Raw genomic sequence first — 20,718 nt, 5'->3', positions numbered from 1 at the left:
CATGTTTAGGTTGGCAAAAAGGGTGAGCAAGTTTTCCTCCTCATCACTAGAATTATCTTCATCACTAGAGGATGTGTATTTAGTGAAGGATCTTGATTTTACCTTCTTCCTTTTGCCGTCCTTTGCCATGAGGCACTTGTGGCCGACGTTGGGGAAGAGGAGCCCTTTGGTGACGGCGATGTTTGCGGCGTCCTCGTCGGAGGAGGAGTCGATGGAGCTCTCGTCGGAGTTCCACTCGCGACACACATGGGCATCGCCGCCCTTCTTCTTGTAGTACCTCTTCTTTTTCCTCCTCTTTTCCTTCTTGTCATTGCCCCTGTCACTGTCACTTGATAATGGTCGTTTTGCAATAAAATGACCGGGCTTACCACACTTGTAGCACACTTTCTTGGAGCGGGATTTGTAGTCCTTTCCCCTCCTTTGCTTGAGGATTTGGCGGAAGCTCTTGATGACGAGCGCCATTTCCTCATTGTCGAGCTTGGAGGCGTCGATGGGAAGTCTACTTGATGTAGACTCTTGCTTCTTCTCCTCCGTCGCTTTGAATGCGACCGGTTGTGCCTCAGGCGTGGAGGAGTCGCCTTGCTCGATGATTTTCTTTGAGCCTTTGATCATTAGCTCAAAGCTCACGAATTTACCTATAACTTCCTCGGGAGACATTAACTTATATCTAGGATCACCACGAATTAATTGTACTTGCGTAGGATTAAGAAATACTAGTGATCTTAGAATAACCTTGACCATTTCATGGTCATCCCATTTGGAGCTCCCGAGGTTGCGCACTTGATTGACCAAGGTCTTTAGTCGGTTGTACATGGCTTGAGGGTCCTCGCCTTGGTTGAGTCGGAACCGACCGAGCTCCCCCTCGATCGTCTCCCGCTTGGTGATTTTGGTCACCTCATCTCCTTCGTGCGCGGTCTTGAGTACGTCCCAAACCTTCTTGGCGCTCTTCAACCCTTGCACCTTATTATACTCCTCTCGACTTAGAGAGGTGAGGAGTATAGTGGTGGCTTGTGAGTTGAAGTGCTCGATTTGGGCCACCTCGTCCTCATCGTAATCTTCATCCCCTACGGATGGTACCTGTACACCAAACTCAACAACATCCCATATACTTTTGTGGAGTGAGGTTAGGTGATATCTCATCATATCACTCCACCTAGAATAATCTTCACCATCAAACGTCGGTGGTTTGCCTAATGGGACGGAAAGTAATGGAGTATGTTTAGGAATGTGAGGATAGCGTAGGAAAATCTTACTATACTTCTTGCGCTCTTGGCGCTTAGAAGTGACGGACGCGGCGTCGGATCCGGATGTAGAGGGCGAGGAAGAGTCGGTCTCGTAGTAGACCACTTTCTTCATTTTCTTCTTCTTCTCGCCACTCTTGTGCGATCGAATGCGTGAAGGGGATCCATCCTTCTTGTTGTTGGCGGACTCCCTTGATGGAGCCTTCCCGTGGCTTGTAGCGGTCTTCTCACCGCCGATCACCATCTTCTTGGCGTGATCTCCCGACATCACTTCGAGCGGTTAAGCTCTAATGAAGCACCGGGCTCCGATACCAATTGAAAGTTGCCTAGAGGGGGGGTGAATAGGGCGAATCTGAAATTTATAAACTTAAGCACAACCACAAGCCGGGTTAGCGTTAGAAATATGAACGAGTCCGAGAGAGAGGGTGAAAAACAAATCGTGAGCAAATAAAGAGTGAGATACAATGATTTGTTTTACCGAGGTTCGGTTTTTGCAAACCTACTCCCTGTTGAGGTGGTCACAAAGACCGGGTATCTTTTAACCCTTTCCCTCTCTCAAACGGTCACTTAGACCGAGTGAGCTTCTCTTCTCAATCAAACGGGACACAAAGTCACCGCAAGGACCACCACACAATTGGTGTCTCTTGCCTCGGTTACAATTGAGTTGTTCTCAAGAAAGAATGAAGAAAGAAAAGAAGCAATCCAAGCGCAAGAGCTCAAATGAACACAAGTCACTCTCTCACTAGTCACTATTTGATTGGGAATGATCTTTGGACTTGGGAGAGGATTTGATCTCTTTGGTGTGTCTTGTATTGAATGCTATAGCTCTTGTAAGGTGTGGGAAGTCTGAAAACTTGGATGTAATGAATGGTGGGTGGTTGGGGGTATTTATAGCCCCAACCACCAAACTAGTTGTTTGGTGGAGGCTGTTGTCGCATGGCGCACTAGACAGTCCGGTGCGCCTGCCACGTCACCAAACCGTTGGATTCCGACCGTTGGAGCTTCTGTCTTCTGGGCCACCGGATAGTCCGGTGGTGCACCGGACAGACACTGTTCATTGTCCGGTGCGCCGTCTGGCTCTGGTCTGACTCTGGCGCGCACTGTAGCGCATTTAATGCCTTCTGCAGATGACCGTTGGCGCGAAGTAGCCGTTGCTCCGCTGGCACACCGGACAGTCCGGTGCGCCACCAGACACTGTCCGGTGCTACACCGGACAGTCCGGTGAATTATAGTGGAGCGACCTCCAGAATTCCCGAAGGTGAGCAGTTCGGAGTTGGAGTCCCTGGTGCACCGGACACTGTCCGGTGCGCCAGACCAGGGCACACTTCGGCTGACTTTAGCTCTCTATATTTGAATCCTTTCTCGGTCTTTTTATTGGTTTGTTGTGAACCTTTGGCACCTGTAGAACTCATAATCTAGAGCAAACTAGTTAGTCCAATTATTTGTGTTGGGCATTTCAACCACCAAAATTAATTTGGGAAAAGGCGTAAGCCTATTTCCCTTTCACCAACGAACGTGTTAATTTTCTAATTGATTCTTCTAACCCTCTAATCTGTTGTTTCATTTAAATTTGCTGCTGATCTACATATTGTTTAATAGATTGGATGTCGTCGGGTTTACTTATGTTGGGGACTTGAAGCGAAGACAGAAGAGATACGACGTCGGTCTCTCCATGTTGACAACCTTCTGGTGGCGATCCACCGTGTATTATGACAAGCGGACTGCAGACCCCACTTGTTACAGTCTCGTCTTCATCTTCTTTCTTGCCACGCCACATATAGATTTCTCGATCGGTAATTGGTGAAATTTCCCATTTTCGTTGTAGTCCGAGATGCAAAAACGGTCTAGTTTTTGGTGTATTTCAATTTCAAATTTCAAAAGTATACAAGTCAAATTTTGGTCAACAAAACGGTTTTCAAAAATTATAAAACGAAATTGTAATCCATGTGGTACGCTGGGTCAGATGCCTTGCCGGAGCTGCTCACCCGCACCAGAGCTACCCAGAGAAGCACCTACCCAGCGTGCATTTTACTAGTATATGCACCTACTAGTTTTCTTATTTCTGTTTGCCTTTTGGCCGCCTATATATGCAGCAACGGTAGGAGGAGCACGGCTGAGAAGATCAGATCACACTCACATCAGTCATCAGCCCCACCGGACAAAAGCTTTGCGAATGGAAAAGGGCGCCAACCAAGTCCAAGTACCGAGCCAACAACAGCGAGGGCTCCAGCTGTGGATCACTCTGTACGTGCGGGCTCCTTCGGATTGCACGCAATCTGTGGCGTGGCAATTTGGCATAAGATTAAATTGAAGAAAAATTAACCGGCTTGGATGCCATAACAATTTGGCATTCAACACTTCTGCAGGTATGTAAAGTTAACAGATAAACAAACACAGCCATCATCATTTAATTCTCAGCAGGTTTATGTACTATTTTGTAATGCTAACAGATACTCTATCCGTTACAAAATATATTTCTTTTTAACCTACTTTTTCTCTGTTCACATTCATTCAAATGATAATAAATAAAGACATACATATAAACTACATGTATATGTTACTTAATAACTATATATGATTACTCTAAAACGAATTATATTTTGGAATGGAGGGAGTACAAGCAATGTAGTAAACCAATTCCCAATCAGATCCCTCCTCTCACAAAAAAAAGATCTATCCATCATACAATTCTATTAACTAAACTATATATAGTGCACCTACACAATATTTTCAAAAACAACCGGAACTAGTTCCCAATGATGAGCACCCCTATTTACCATCGGAGTTTGCTTCGACCAACATAATTAACTCTATCTATCACATATTTTAGGTCTTGCTTGGAACAGGAAAAGCGTTAATAGAGGAATGGGAAAAGGTTGATAAAAAGGTATAGGAGAGAGATGGTAAATGTTACGCCTAATTTTTATGATCAAAACTGAATGCATTCTAATACATGACCAATATAGTTTTGACTTTTGACACACCATATTGTATCCGAGACTGTTAATATTTCGAGACTAGGGTTTGTGAGTTTTAAGATGATTTGCCATAGTTCCATCACTATATGTATAGTGTATACAAGAATTATGCTACTAAGTATGGTTTTAGTGCTACGCAACATGTATACCAATATATGTCATAGATTGTAGGATTGATATCTTAGAATCATTTATGATTATCACATGAGATGGATCAAGCTATCTTCCTAGTGTCATGTTCTATAGTTTAACCCATTTTATTGTTTTTGAAATATCACTTTGTGGGTTTTCGATCATTATCAATGTGCTTTCAATCATGTAGCCATTTGATTAAGTGTTTTAATGTTTGATGATCAACGTAAACATTTAGACTAGTGATGTTTGCTAGTGTTTATGGATATAGTTTAAAAGGTGTAGCTTGGACTTGGACGAAGGCAATGATGTGATTGAGAAGACAAACACCTTAAAGTAAGATATTAGAATACTTATTAAAGACCTATCGAGAGCACGCAAGAGTCAAAGACATAGATTAAAGAAGATCAAACGAGGAAATACGAAGAAAACAAAGAAATGGGCTATAGAGGAGCACCAGACGTGTTCGATGGTACACCAGATAAGTCATCAAACAGGTGCAATGCCTGTACTAAAGAAAGAGCTAAAGATTAGAGCACACTAGACAAATAAATGTGCACTACATAAAACACTATGAATATGGCACCCAGAAAGGTCTGTAACATGTATGCAGAGGTTTATAACGCACCTGACATGTCTATTGTCACATTGGACTCCGCACCAAACAGGGTAGTCAGAGAGGTTGTTAATGCAACCGAGCCAGGATACATGCACTAGATACATGCAATGGATACTCTGACCTCAATGGTTGGCAATGACTACTCCAATGACTAGTACACATGGAAACACACCAAACATGTTCAGTGACCATATCAGAATATCTGGTGAGTGCACAAAGATTCTATGTCATTTTCAATGACTAGTTTGGACTTGGAGGCTATATATCTGACCCTAATTAGCCATTTGAGATGTGTGAGAGTTGAGAAATGATACTAGAGAGTTGAGACTATATTCCTATAGCTATAGGCACTGAAGTGCTCAAAGAATCACTCAATGGTAAGATTAGCTACTTTGCAAAGTGATTAGGTTAGTTAGACCGTTGTTATAGTGTTTGCTCTAGGTTAACTCCTAGTTGATAAAGATGAGGTTAGACACCCTCAACCCCTTAGTGCTTGCGCTCACCATTGTAATAGTTGTACCAAGAGGGGTGTTAGTATTGGCGATATCATACCAACTGTGTTTGTGGTATGGCCGTCACCGTGTATTTGAGGGAATAAGGCCCACGATGTTTTAGCCGAAAGCTTGATAGTGGAGACGGTGGAGAGTAGGGATGAAAACTATTTTGGATTTTTTTGGTATTTTGAAAATCGATAGTGATTTTTTTACCGGATTCACCGGTAATGGCATTTTCAGAAACGAAATCGGTTTTCATAATTTTCTATCAGAATCAGTTTCAAAATCGATGTGGTGTTTTACCAACCGATTCCTTCGATTACTGTTTTTTTTCCAGAAATTACCGGATTTGAATCTCAGAATTTTCTAGAATTGTCTCAAACTTTTCCAGGACACCAGCAACTTGGTCACAGCCCACAAACGGTCTAGCCAGGTCCTCCTCCTCCCACATGTGAACTTGTTATATTGTGAACGTGTTATATTATGAACTAGTAATCTTTGTGAACTTATTATATTATGAATTTGTGATCTTTAATTTGTGAACTTATTATATTGTGAATTGTGAACTTGTGGTCTTTGTGATCTTTGTTAACTTTGTTATATTGCAAACTTGTTATACTAAGATATTTTTATATTGATATCTTTACTGATCATATTTTAGGTTTCGATCGTTACCGGTGTATTTTTCGTATCGAACTTTTGTTTCGATGCTGATGATGAACTTGCTTGGGACTAAAAGGCTATGTTGATGACGATGATGATAACCTTTTGTTTTCGATGTTTCTAAAATACCGATTTCATTTCAGTTTCCGGAGTTATCATTTTCGATTTTGTTTCTGATAAAAAATATGAAAATGGTTTTAGTATTTACCGACCGTTTTCATTCCTAGTGCCTAGTGGAGAGCATCCGAGAGATGCTGGATCCAGTGCACCACTTACGCACAACAGATTGAGGGAATAGTCAAGTTTCGAAGTCAGCACACAATAGATTGTTAAACTCAAAACAAGCAAGACCTAAAGGGTGGTATTTGGTTAATATGAGAGAGTATTATTCATATTTGCAATTAGAGGAAGCGAAGTTGGCATCGTCCCTTAGCAAAGGTTTGTGGCCTTAACTCAGGGGGTTCAGGCATGGTCGTCTTTTATATAGTCATATGTGTAATAGTCCCTTAGTAAACTTTATAACCACCTTTATTTAGTGGTCATTGGCCAGGTTTATTTTGAATCTTTTTCTTCTTTTTAATATAATGATACGTAACTCTCCTGCACGTTCGAGAAAAAAAAGGAAGCGAAGTTCTAGAAGATAAGATAATGCATCTTAAAGATCTACCTTTGAACGGATATGGTATAAGCCTGCCAGCAACAATTTTATGCTGCATAAAAAAGAAGGAAACGATGAAATAAATGTAGGCACAAAACTTACTTATCTCTGTTAGTAACTTTTTCGTTCTTTAAAAAAAATGAAAGGACTTCTAGCCGAGTTGATTAGATGGTTTAAGTACTTCGGTCCTAGATTCTACTCTCCGTGAGAGCGAATTTCCAGACCATGGTTAAAAAAATTCTTTCGTCTATTTCACACCTGTTCCACACTAAAGCACAGATCCAAGGTCGGGTCATTCTCACATGGACTATGGTGCCACTGTATATGAGTGGGATAGGAATTTTGGAAGAAGGTCTTAATATAATAATCTAGTGGCGGTCTTACACCGCAGATCGAGTTTTTTTCTCTTGAAAAAGAATAGAAACGTGTTATTTGTACAGCAAAATACAATGTTCAACTGTAACCATGAATTTGTTATACTACAGCAAAATAGATCATTCATCTCTCATCACTGTTACAGTTACTGTCATGACTCATGATCACTGTAACAGTGTCATCTCTGTAGACCACTTCACTGAGCTTGCCAGAGTTCCCACCCTGCATATCTGTTATCTGGTAAATCACTGCCATGGTAACAAGTAGCAATTTTCAGCCCCCTCTCAGAACTTGGATGAAACAATTTCAGCATAAACTTATTCAGATTCTGATACAGTACATACAATTAATTGGCAACAAGCCAATTTATGCACACAAAAATGGCCTCCCTCCTACTCTGTAACTATAGCACATAGCAACAGTGGCATTGGTATATTGACAAAGCAGAGCAAGGAAGAGCCTAACACAAAAGAATATATTATAGAGAAAACACAAAACTATGCACACTTTGTCTATCCAACATCTGCACTCGCAGGCCACAATGATGCATGCCCCGCTTCATCAACACAATCTAACTCTTTTGTTAGTTAGGATATATATGTGTGAGTGTACAGGCATAAGAACTATTTTTACCTCTATACAACGTGACATGGCCACAGTGATATCATATCTATCAGACTTGGCAGACCATTCCTACCTCAAGGGTGGAAACATGTGGCACGTTAGCCGCGTAGGCGGGACCTCGGCTATTCCTCGTCAGGAACTCATAGATGAAGTTTATGGCAATCCGCTTCATCAGGCTAGACCCACTTTTCGCCTTCATATACGAGCGCCCCATGATGAAGGACATGCCTGCCTCTCTTGCCTCAGTCAGCTCTTGCAGCTCGTTGCGCACTTGGCTGTTGATCTGCGCATTTTCTGGGAGCACAAACCTCACTCTCCTCGACTTGGAGGATACTAAGATTGGGTTTGTATCCTTCCGAGCAGATGATTCAGGTGATGGTGATCCGTCACCGTCAGCCTCTTGAAATGGCAGGCCTTTGCTGATAATAGACAACCTCTCATACGGACTCTCTGAGCCATCCGGATAACCGTTTTGATCCGAGTCCCCCGAGCGGATGAACTCGGCAATGCTGCTCACTAGGGCCTTCTCAAACTGCAGGCTGTCCTGTTGAACATCCCGGTACCCGTATCGGACAACTACCCGGTATAGCCTGTATTGTTTCAGGCCAATGCGTCCGACCAAAAATCGCTCCTCAGGTTGGACATGTGGTACAGAAACGGATTTGATGCATAGGAAGACCAGAACCTGACGAAAAGAACATCCATGCACTGGTCAGATAAACATCCTTTAGCAGTATGTTCCGAATGATGTAAGCATAAAAGAACATTAACATAAAAACATTTACATCAAGTGACTGTCAAAAAGGTTGTACGACAAGATACCTGATGAAATGCAGGGAGGTTGGTGACAAAGTGGGAGAAAATGGCAGGAATCCCAGACACAAGCTCTGTATGTATCAGGCCAATGCCTCTGACCCGAACAATACCCAACGAAGAGCCTAAATTCAGAAGCCAACTTATTGAGACCTTGTTTTCCACATCGAATTCGTACTTCTTTGCTGTTCCATAGTGCCAAACGCACATCACAGTCAAGAAAATGAAGGAAACAATTATAGGCACCCAAGCTCCTTCATGGAACTTCATCAGGGAAGCTGAGAAGTAGACAGCTTCGATTGCACCGAAGAAAAGAAGGAAGGCAAGAGCAAATACAACATTCTTGTTCCAACAAAGGACAATGACGAGTGACATAAAGCAAGTTGTGACAATCATAACTGTTATAACCGCCAACCCTGAAACCAAAAAAAAAAATAGTGGAGTTAACCTCCAACCCATGTGAAGTTGAAGTTACATAACCAACTGCAAATGTTCATCTCTCTTGACTTACTTATTTTGATAAAAAGCGAATCTTTGTACTATTACCTTGTGCATTTGCCATCTGTTTCGTGTTTCTGAAGCCTATAGTAACAGCCAAGCACAGTATCATTAAGATCCAGTTGATCTCTGGTATGTATATTTGGCCATGTACTGTGGAGGATGTATGCACAATCTTCACCCTTGGAAAGCAATTCAAGGAGCAACACTGTTTGATAACTGAGAATGTGCCAGTGATAACTGCTTGGCTCCCAACTACAGCTGCAAGGATTGCAATCCCCAGAATAGGCCATCTGATCTTTTCTATAAAGAGATTATCGCATCAGTAAGCACCAAAGACTGTTAGTTACTGAATATTTGCCTACGAGCATATAAAGGCAAAGAAAGTATACCAGGTACTGATATGTAAAATCCAATATGGTGGTTCCTCTCAAAATTGTGATGCCGTGAAATATAAGCAGCTTGTCCCATATAGGCAAGTACGAGTGACGGATAAACTACCGCTGTGAAAGCAATCTGTTGAAAGCAAAAAGGAGTGGTACAGAGTTTTAGACTTACACAAGCTTCACATAGAATGATCAGAATGAGTAGATGACATATTGACATGTGTCACATCCTGAGATTATAATATTGGAACAAATAATATATTGTTATGCAATTTTTGGAGCACTCCCAATTAGAAGATCATACAAGTGGTAAAAAATCTTAGCGCAATGATGATAACCAAGAAAAATCAAATCAAACATGGTTGAAAATCCAACTTTCAGTGCAACCGAGTAATCACATTTCTTTTTAGTGCAAATGCGTAACAGAGTAATCAGTCGAATACACTTCATGGACATTTCATCTAATATGTTCATCAATGAGCTTACTGTTCCTTTTCTAACATAGGAGAGAAACTGTAGCCAGCATGCACAATTTGTACCTGGCACAGTTCCATCCTTAGTATCAGTCTTCTTAAGAATATAATTAAGCAATTCTTTCTTAATGAGAAGATTAGCAGATAATACTTTCATCAGTTATTACAACCAATAAACAAAAACTTGTGTACTTTAACCAATAGGGAAGTTTCAGATCCAACCTTCCCATCTAGATTTTGAGTATTCGCGAAAGGGTTTCTAGCTGAGTTGGTTAGGTGGTCTTAGTAGCACTCCTCAGGACCTGGGTTCGATTTCCCGTGGGAGCGAATTACAGGTTGTGGTTAAAAAAAATCCTCTCGTCTGCCACACGCCAAAACACAGGTCTAAGGCTCGGCTTCAGTCGCGGTCGTTCTCATATGGGCTTCGATGCCGCTTTGTATGGGTGGGACAGGGGTTCGAGTGTTTTCTCGACCTGTGTGAGAAGATCTTCTTCTTAATACAATACTCGGGGGGCTGTCTTACCCTGCATGTCGAGTTTTTAGATTTGAGTATTCCAGATATATTTGCCCCTCTATATTTGTAAACCACTTACAAGCAATTAATATTAACTACAACTGATGTTACAAAATGCAATATGGTAGGGCATGTTTCTGATTTCATCGCTTATCCGCATGCCATCCTTTGCTCTACAACCTTCTATACATATACTGCAGACTATGCTCATAAGCCATTTTTTTGTGCTTGTAAGTCAGAATTACAGAGGAATGTTCTGAAGGCTGTCCTTCAGAGACAGGCGCAGAAGCTCTAGACTCTGCCTCCCTCTGAATAGGCCATATGGGTAGTAACTCTGTAACTTTTCTATTCACACTGTCTCAGATACAATCCAATATCCACTATTTTTTAAATTCCATCGGTTCTCTAAATCAATTCCTATGGATTTACTTCCCCTAAACTATGACACTAGATTATTTGTGTAGCGAGAGTAAGTATGTGAGAATATAGCTGGTGCATTTATATGGTCGATATTGTACATGATTATTAATTTTTGCACATGAACCCATTCCATTGCATACCTTGATTGAAGACTGAGAGAAATGTCCAAGGTCCGCATACATAGCTTCAGAACCTAAAGTGTTTCGACAGTTTTGAAGTGTCAATGCATCTTCATCATTTATGCAAAGTGGCAGAGTCGAAGTGTGGCATGCAATCGCCTAGGAGTATCTTGTTTCCTTACCGGTTACACATAAAAGGATCCCACCCAGTGACATCCAGCCTCCAACTTGTGTCTTCTGGAGAAATCGGTACATGTAGTATGGTGACAGGGCTTTATAGATATGGGGATTCCAAATGAAGATGTTGTAGACCCCTATGGTGCTTATGCAGAGAAGCCACAAGCAAACAATAGGCGCGAAGAGGAATCCGACCCTGTGCGTGCCGAAGTGTTGCAAGGCGAACAAGCCTACCAGGATCACACATGTTACTGGAAGCAAAACATCTGCAAATCAACATGTCAAAAACAGAAATCCACTTTTCAGACACGAAACAGAAAGGTCACAATCCAAGCAGCAATCAGACCAGAACCAGCAGGTACCACATCGTCATCAAGCAACAGTAAACGAAACATGATCAAGAAGAAATAAAATCGACCTACATTGGTGCTGTTCATTGACCATTGACAGCTTGAGCCCCGAAACCGCTGAGAACACTGAAAAGAGAAACAGAAGCACATGTCAGATTCTTGGTACCAACCAATGGATATTGACGACAGTTAAGGCAAGGAGGGGAGGTGCGACCGGAGACAGCAGGGGTGAGCACGCCGTCGCCGATGACCATGGACGTCCCGAGCAGAGCGAACAGCAGCAGCAGCCACTGCAGCTCCCTGCGCTGCTGCAGCGCCGCGCGCACGCTCGACGCTGGCGGCGGCAGCGCGCCGTCGGGCTGGTCCTTGAGCTCGTCGACAGCGCTGTCGCCGACGCCAGGGAGGAGCCCCGCGCGGACCCGGCGGCATATGAGGGAGTAGAGCGCGAAGGTGCCGCCCTCGCCGTCATCGGCGGCGCGCAGGACGACGAGCACGTACTTGAGGAGCGTAATGAGGGTGAGCGTCCAGAACACGAGCGACAGCACGCCGTAGATCTCTTCGTTGCCCTCAGAGTGCTCGATGTCGCCGCCGGCGAAGGCGCTCTTGTACACGTAGAGCGGCGACGTCGCCAAATCGCCGTACACGACGCCGAGGCTCTGGTAGGCTAGCACCAGCTCTGACCGCCATGACTGCAACCCCACCAAGAAAACAAAAGAAACTCCCATCACCATGCCGCTCAAACCACCACACAAAACAAAAAGGAAAGAACAAAAAAGAAAATCGAATCTTTCAGACGGAACCCGAGAGAAAAAAAGGCGACCGGCCGGGCTCACTCCCACCTTCTTGCGCGCACCCGCGGCGCCGCGGCCGCTCTCTGCATCCATTCGCCCCCCCTGACGCAGCAGCAGCTCAAGGCGCCGCCTTTCCTGCGCCCATGCACGCTAATTGAGAGCGGGGGAGCGAGAATTTGGGCGAAGATTTCTCGGCTTGGAGTCGTCTTGTGAGAGGACAAGCAGGACAGTCCGCAAGCGGCACCTCCTTTCCTTCCTGTGGCAAGCCTCCTGCAACAACCAACAGATCTTGCCGTGCTCGCTTCAACCCTCGCAGCTTTTTACTTGGCAATTGCCACTCATGGTCAGGAAGAAATCGAAATCCAAGTCCAAGGAGCGGGGCCAGGACAAGCAAGAACAGGGATTGGAAAAAAGGCAAAAACTGGCTTCTACTGTAACCCTGTTCCTCCCAAACTTCTCTGCAGCAATCTTTTACAATCGCGAGACCTGCGTAGGTACTTTTTATAGCTGCGGTTGCAAGGGTCAGCAGGTGGAGACAGACAAGGATGTTCTTGGGGAAAAAAGTTTTAGAACCTTGGTCGTGGGAGGGGGGAGTGTGTGGGTGGTGAGGTAGTATCAGCAGGTACGAGTATTCGGCAGGGACTACGGACGTATCACTGGCAAAGTTGATCTGCGGTTGCTCCTTTTAGACCTGTGCCGCCGCGGGTGGGATCTCCGGCTGTGACTATCGCTGCCAAAGATAAGCTGCTTTCTGCAGCCAATTCCATTCCGCCATCGTCTCATTCCGAAGCTTTCACCTTTCTGGTTTTCCAATTGGAAAGGCGATGACACACCGTCATCAGCAAGTCGTCGCGCGGTAACTCGCAGGCAGTTTCTAATCGACGCGACGCGATCAAAAGTCCAAGAAAGTAGGAAGAACCGAGCCGGGAACGGATCGACACCTCTGGTCTGGTCTGACGTCTGGTCTGATCGTAACGGCCGTCGCTCTCCGGAGATTGCCTGTTACAGTACCACATAACAGCTGGTGAGAACCCGTCAATCCAGCGGCTGGCCGGCCGGCATGAGAAAAAAACAGAAAAAAAAAGAAATAGCATGTGCACCGGCGTGCGTGGAGCGTCGGAGGGCGAGACGGCGACGGAACCTTGAGGGAAAATACGCCTGGACGCCAGGCAGCCCGGCGTGCGCTGCGCTGCGCTGGTGCCGGAGCCGTACGCGCGGCCGGTGGCTCGCGAAAGCGACGCCCTCCGCCCCGCGGGCCCGATGCCGTGGTGGGCCGCGCCGCCGCGTCACCGGTATCGGCTTTGGGATTTTGTTAGGTCTTAGGTATGTGTCCGCCTGTCTGCTGCGGCGACCTGCGTTGCATTGCGTCCGGTCCGATGGCCGATGCGGTTCCGTTCCGGGGCTAAAAAAATAAATGCGGGCGGGGGGCGTGGATGCCGGTGAGGATCGCTCCTTTCCTTTTCAGGGATTTCCTCGCATGTCGTCGTCACTGCCAGTGACGTGCCAATCTGTCGGAGTCAGTGAGCAAATAAAGTAAACGGTGATTTTGTTGCGTGCTAGGACTGGGAAATGCCGGCTAGGCGATTGTTGCTTAGGCTATCCGCCAGTTGGCGAAGCCACGTATTGGCATGTGGATGCGGATGCACCCCCCCAAAATCCAAAAACAAGTTATTAAAATCAGATTTTGACCCCGTATGCACCCTCTTGGGCCAATATGCTGCACCCCCCACAGCCCAGCTCAAGCAGCAAGCCCAGTTAACTTGAGCCCATCACAGGAAGCCAGGAAGATGGAAAGTGCAGCGCGTATACGTGTTTTCCCTCGAGGCTCGCTGCTCGCATCCGTCGCGGCGGCGGCCGACGGTCTCTCTTCCCATCCGTGCCTGTGCACTGTGCCTCTGCTTTCTGTGATCCGGCGATCGGCGAGTCGGCGACTCCTGTGCCTCAGCCAGCGGAGCTGTGGAGCACCTCTGCAATCCGGTCGGCGGCAGCTAGCTGCATGCCTGCATCTTGTACGAGCGCTGCTTGAAGTTGCAGAGGTACATAAAGCTGCTATCTATTTATTTCTTGTAGATATTTGCCTCTTTCTTTCTCAAGTTATTTAATCTCTATTTATTTCTTGTAGATATTTGCCTCTTTCTTTCTAAAGTTATTTACTAGACAGTGTATATACAGATTAATCGATGGAAAGATTTTTCAAAAGAAAAGCGCCAGAGCCAGATAGTGCCAACATTGCTAGCAATCTGTGTTTGGATGATATCAACTGGGAAGAGGAGATTAAATATGATCCAGGTTTGCGGAAACAAATAGATGACTACCATCCTAATCTCAGAGAAATGGTGAGAAGAAAGTACTTGGAAAAAGGGCCTTGTCAACCTCGCACATGTAGTTTTCCTGTAACAAATATTGGAGGAGGGCCAAGAAGGTTTATTCCAGATTGGTTTGATGAGTTTGGAAGTTGGCTTGAATACAGTGAATCTAAAGATAGAGCGTATTGTTTTTCCTGTTTCCTATTCAGAGGAAAGAAAGATGGTGGATATGAAGCTTTTGTGAAAAATGGTTGGAATGGTTTTCACAGAAAACAAAGGCTGAGAGAACATGTGGGTGATGTTGGTCGCTCGCACTATCTAGCAATGAAGAAGTGTGATGATTTGTTGCAAACAAGACAACACATTAATGTGGCTTTCCGTGGTGTAAGTGAAAGTGCTAAGAGGGACTATATGATTCGACTGAATGGGTCTATTGATGTCGCTAGAATGTTAGCAAAGCAAGGCTTGCCTTTCCGAGGCCATGATGAGTCAAAGGATTCCCTAAATAGAGGGAATTTCAGGGAATTTCGTGATTTTGCAGCGGAGCAAAATCCAGTATTAAGGAAGGCAACAAGTAAAGGAAAATCAGAAAATAGTCTTTTGGTTTCTCCTGAAATACAAAGGGACATTGTGCATTGTTTTGCAAAGGAGGTGTTACAGGCTATTCTAGAAGAAATTCGGAATGATGTTTTTTGCTTGCTAGTTGATGAGTCAAGAGATGTTTCTTGGAAAGAACAAATGGCTGTGGTCTTGAGATATGTAGATAAATGTGGAATTGTGAAAGAAAGATTTGTTGGACTTGTTCATGTAAGTGAAACAACTTCAGCCCATCTTAAGTCTTCCATTGATGCACTATTTGCTGAGCTTAACTTAAGTTTGAAGCAAGTTAGAGGCCAAGGATATGATGGTGCTAGCAATATGAGAGGTGAGTTCAATGGCTTGCAATCATTGATCATGAGAGAAAATAGTTCAGCTTATTATGTGCATTGTTTTGCTCACCAACTCCAATTAGTCCTTGTGGCTATTGTGAGAAAGCATAAAGGGGTTAGTGATTTTTTTACCAAGGTTTCCATATTATTAAATGTTGTTGGTGGATCAGCTAAGAGAAGGGAAATGATTAGAGATATTAACCTTAAAGAAATGAGTAAGGCACTTGGGTGTGGGCAACTTCAAACTGGTACAGGGTTAAATCAAGAGCAAAGTGTTCAAAGACCTAGAGATACTCGTTGGAGTTCTCATTATAAATCTCTGAAGAGTATAGTTGACATGTTTTCTACAATAATGAAGGTACTAGAAATTGTGGAAAAGGATAAGGACTGGAAAATTAGAGATCAAGCATCAAATCTTCGGGAGTATTTCCAGTCTTTTGACTCCATCTTCTATTTGCATCTCATGTTGACTATATTAGGAATCACAAATACCTTGTGCTTAGCACTGCAGCGCAAGGATCAAGACATAGTGAATGCTATTAACTGTGTGAGAGCCACTAGATGCCAATTAGATGAGCTTAGAAGAGAAAAGTGGGAAAAACTAATAGATGATGTGTATGAATTTTGTGAGAAGAATGATATTGCCAAATTGGAAATGGAAGATGAATATATTGATCCAAAGAAGAGGAGGCACAAATCTGGAATCACAAACAAGCATTACTATCAAGTAGATTGTTTCAATGATATTATTGATTGGGTACTCCAAGAGCTTGACAGCCGCTTTAACGAGACAAGCTCTCAATTGCTTGTATGCTCGGCCTCTTTTAGTCCAAGAGACTCGTTTTGTGATTTTAATGTGGACAAGTTGTTGAGCCTAGCAAAGCTTTATCCACATGATTTTGATTCTGGGAATCTGAGGGACCTTAGCAATGAACTTGGCCTCTACATATTTGATGTGAGAAATGATGATAGATTCTCCAACATACAAACTATTGCTGAGCTTTCTCAGAAAATGGTGGAGACTAGAAAACATGATCGTTACCCACTAGTTTATCGACTTCTGAAGCTTGTACTAGTACTGCCAGTTGCTACTGCTACAGTTGAGAGGATTTTCTCTGGCATGAAGATTGTGAAAACAAATTTGCGCAACCGCATCGGTGATCAATTTATGAGCGATTGTCTTATTTGCTATGTGGAGAAAGAAGAAATGATGAAAGTCACGAATGAGTCTGTGATTCGTCGCTTCATGAAAATGCAAGAACGCAGATTTGATGATAATTAAAGGTAACAATTAACATATAATGTATTTTGCCTATTTTGATAGTTTTGACCATGCTAGTAGTATTTATATTGCCATTTTCTTTTGTTACTCTTTTATAGTCGCACCCCCCTCTGTTACGCTCTAGCTTCGCCACTGCTATCCGCACTCATACAACTCTAAATTTCTACTCTAAAAAGAATATTTTGTCCTTGTCAGCAAGGTTCTCTACTCTATACCATAATTCTCCGCAGTCATATTTACTCCATATCTCAACCCTATACCAACTACCATATATTATATCATTTTTTTATTTCACTTTCATACACGTCACGCTTTTACATTGGGCGGCCTTTTCAGTTGCGCTGCCCCTGCAGGCTACACGTCGCAGCGGCTGGCTTGTGGCTGCATAGAGTTAAATCCGTACCACGCTAGTTTTGCCGTTCCTGAGCATCTACGCTAAAATGGAGTCGCCCATACAGCTCTCCACTGCGGCAGATTTTGTACTCTATGTCAGATCGAGTAGCAAATGGAGCTCTCCACTGCGGGCAGCCTTAGACTGTCACGCACTAAAATAAAGGAAACGTTGACATTATTTAACATTGTTTACACATTTAAGTTTAAAATAAAGATAAGATAGAAGATGTAATAGAGGATCTGCTGAATCATACAATAAGAGCAACCTACATATGTCATATTGAGCCCATTTAATTACTTTTAAAGTTGAGACTCAAATAATACAAAATATAATGAAAATAGAGAAGATGCTTCGATATTATAAATAAGAAACAAAAGTCAACTGTCCGCGTTTCGACCTCGGAGGGTCCCTGGACCGACGAGTAAATTGTCGATGCGTGTCCTAGCCCAGATGGGTCGGCGCGAGACGGAACACAAGGGGGAAATAATAAGGGGAACCGCGGCTTCGTGTTATCCTGCGACCAGGGCGGATGCGCTTGCAGTAGGGGTTACAAGCGTTCGCGAGGGAGAGGGAGAGAAAGAGACCGTCAGTCAGCCCGTCCTCCCGCGCGGCCACCTTCTCGTACGAGGGCCCTGGACCTTCCTTTTATAGACGTAAGGAGAGGGCCCAGATGTACAATAGGGGGTGTAGCAGTGTGCTAACGTGTCCGACAGAGAGGAGCCAGAGTCCTATGTACATGCTGACGTGGCTGTCGGAGAGGTGTTGGAGCCCTGTTCATGTGGCGTCGTGGTCGTCGGAGGAGCGCTTGAGCCCTGTAGAAGCACAGCTGTTGGGGCTGACGGGACCTTGTTGACGTCCCCTTGCTTCCGTAGGGGGCTGAGAACCGCCGTCGTCATGGAGCATGCAGGGTGCCATCATTACTTGTTTTACCGGGGCGAGCCAGATGGGACGCTGGTCTTGTTCCCCGTAGCCTGAGCTAGCTAGGGGTAGGGTAATGATGTACCCCCCCCTGCGACGTGGTCGGTCCGAGCCCAAGGTCGGGCGAGGCGGAGACTCCTCCGAGGTCGGGGCTGAGTCCGAGCCCGGGGGTCGGGCGAGGCGGAGACCGTCGTCCGAGGTCGAGATTGAGTCCGAGCCCGGGGGTCGGGCGAAGCGGAGGCCGTCGTCCGAGGTCGAGGTTGAGTCCGAGCCCGAGGGTCGGGCGAGGCAGAGGCCGTTGTCTGAGGTCGAGGTGGAGTCCGAGCCCTGGGGTCGGGCGAGGCGGAGACCGACTTCTGAGGTCGAGGCGGGGGCCGAGCCCTAGGGTCGGGCGAGGCGGAGCTTCCTATGGCGCCCGAGGCTGGACTTGGCTGCTGTCAGCCTCACCCTGGCGGGTGGCACAGCAGTCGGAGCAGCGCAGGCGACGCTGTTTTCCTGACAGGTCAGTTAGTGGAGGGGCGAAGTGACTGCGGTCACTTTGGCCTTGTTGACTGAAGAGCGCGCGTCAGGATAAGGTGTCAGGCGATCCTTGCATTGAATGCTCCTGCGATCCGGTCGGCTGGCGAGGCGATCTGGCCAAGGTTGCTTCTCCGCGAAGCCTGCCCGAGCTGGGCCTCGGGCGAGTCGAAGGTGCGCCCGTTGCTTGAGGAGGCCCTCGGGCGAGGCGTGAATCTGTCTGGGTCTGTTGTTCCTGCCCGAGGTTGGGCTCGGGCGAGGGGAGATCGTGTCCCTTGAGCGGACAGAGCTTTGTCCTGTATTGCGCCCATCAGGCCTTCGCAGCTTTGTGCTGATGGTGTTTACCAGCCGAGTTTAGGAGTCTTGGGGGTACCCCTAATTATGGTCCCCGACAGTAGCCCCCGAGCCTCAAAGGGAGTGTGGGTACTCGCTTGGAGGCTTTGTCACACTTTTTTGCAAGGGGACCGGCCTTTCTCGATTGCATTTTGTTCCGGTGGGTGCGCGCGAGCGCACCCGCCGGGTGTAGCCCCCGAGGCCTCGAAGGAGTGGTTTGACTCCTTCAAGGTCTTAATGCCTTTCGTGATGCCTCGGCCGGTCTGATTGTTCCCTCATGCGAACTGGTCGTAGCCCGGGTGCATAGTCAGGTTCCGAGTTCTCAGGCTGGTATGTTGACGCTGTCAACGGTTTGGCCAGAGCCGGGTTTGCGAGAGCAGCCCCCGAGCCTCCGCACAGAGCGAGAGGACGGCCAAGGACTGACTCGGCTTTTATCATACGCCCCTTCGTCGCCTTTCCGCAAGGAGGAGGGGGGAAGCGCCATGTTGCCCTCGGAGGGCGCCGAACATGGTGTCTCCAGTGAGTTGCTAACGGGTGATCCGAGTGGACGCCCGTGCCCCATTTGATAAGGGTCGGCTAGTGGCCCATAGGCGCGCTCCAAAAGTACCTACAGGTGATTTGCCGGACCCGGTCCCGTTTGATAGGGTCCGAGGGCTCGATGCCTCCCTCTGATGGGATTCCGTTACAGAATCGCTCCTGCTGGTCTCAGAAATGTCCTAGGGTACCTCGAGAGCGTAGCCCGAGCCTTGGCCATGTATCGGATGTACCCAGAGTCATCCCTCGCTCTGCGTGTTCTGAGGCGGCTGTCGAACCCTTCGGGGGCCAGCCTTCGAACCCCTGATCAGTAGTGGGCACGGAGCCCGAGTGGCCTGAGGCGGCTGTCGAACCCTTCCGAGGGGCCAGCCTTCGAACCCCTGACCAGTAGTGGGCACGGAGCCCGAGTGCTCTGAGGCGGCTGTCGAACCTTTCCGAGGGGCCAGCCTTCGAACCTCTGATCAGTAGGAGGGCTCGGGGCCCGCTTCCTTCGTAGAGAAGGATCCCTTTCGGAGTATCCCCTTTCCCGGTCCCTGTAGCAAGAGAGAGAAAGGGGAAGAGGAAAAGGATATGAAATTGAACGATGTGGCACACCTTTTTTGACGCGGTCATTATGGCGGAGGTGAAGCGTTGCCCGCTTCGCCTGCCAAAGGTGTCGCCTACCCTGCCGCGGAGTTAATGCGACGGGACGAGTGGTTCGCGGGGCAGCCGTTGCGCGAGCCGTTAGAGGAACGGAACACGGGTGTGTCGTCTTCACGTCGTGGGAGAGGGCTCTCCTGCTGCCCTAGGAGGGGACGTGAGCCTGCAGACGATTTGACCGCCACTTCCGCTCGCTTGCTGCCGCCATTACTGGCGGCCCACTTTTGGCCATATCGACCGTCGCGCCTTCTTCCGTGGCTGACTGACCTGTGACCGATGCGCCTGGTTGGCACTGTTGGGCTATGCGCAGGGTTGCCTTGAGTCACGGCACTGATTCCGCAGTCGAGAAGGCGCGGCATTGGTGCAAGTGGCGGTGCAGTTTTTCACACGTAGTAACCGGCGCGCCGGTTACATGACGTGTGGGCCCAGGACTCCATGCTGGATGCGTCGAAGTCGAAAGGGTGCATCCCCGTGGTGCGGTTGCATGCCATCTGCATGGCGGTCCGCCCTTTCACCCGCTGGTTTAGGCGAAGACGGAGGAG

At 46.3% G+C, this 20,718-nt stretch overlaps 2 protein-coding genes across 2 annotated transcripts; one reads left to right on the top strand and one right to left on the bottom strand.

The window, feature by feature from the left end:
• Nucleotides 1-7,447: 7,447 nt before the first annotated feature.
• Nucleotides 7,448-13,667, bottom strand: LOC100384841 (uncharacterized). The gene is made up of 10 exons (NM_001362559.1): nucleotides 13,426-13,667; nucleotides 12,374-13,324; nucleotides 11,749-12,223; nucleotides 11,607-11,660; nucleotides 11,190-11,450; nucleotides 11,029-11,081; nucleotides 9,488-9,611; nucleotides 9,144-9,398; nucleotides 8,607-9,013; nucleotides 7,448-8,469 (listed from the first exon to the last, which is right to left on the bottom strand). The coding sequence occupies exons 2-10, from the start codon at nucleotides 12,416-12,418 to the stop codon at nucleotides 7,834-7,836; spliced, it is 2,310 nt and encodes a 769-aa protein (NP_001349488.1). The 5' UTR covers nucleotides 12,419-13,324; nucleotides 13,426-13,667; the 3' UTR covers nucleotides 7,448-7,833.
• A 359-nt stretch (nucleotides 13,668-14,026) lies between these two features.
• On the top strand, nucleotides 14,027-16,990 carry LOC103629969 (zinc finger MYM-type protein 1). Its single transcript, XM_020540188.3, has 2 exons — nucleotides 14,027-14,361; nucleotides 14,498-16,990. Exon 2 carries the CDS (start codon nucleotides 14,506-14,508, stop codon nucleotides 16,840-16,842), a length of 2,337 nt encoding a protein of 778 aa, XP_020395777.1. The 5' UTR covers nucleotides 14,027-14,361; nucleotides 14,498-14,505; the 3' UTR covers nucleotides 16,843-16,990.
• The last annotated feature ends 3,728 nt before the right edge of the window (nucleotides 16,991-20,718 follow it).

Source organism: Zea mays, chromosome 6, assembly GCF_902167145.1.
Source record: "Zea mays cultivar B73 chromosome 6, Zm-B73-REFERENCE-NAM-5.0, whole genome shotgun sequence".
NCBI classification, from domain to species: domain Eukaryota; kingdom Viridiplantae; phylum Streptophyta; class Magnoliopsida; order Poales; family Poaceae; genus Zea; species Zea mays.
The sequence above is the reverse complement of the archived record's forward strand: the minus strand, read 5'-3'. Positions and strand labels throughout refer to the sequence as shown.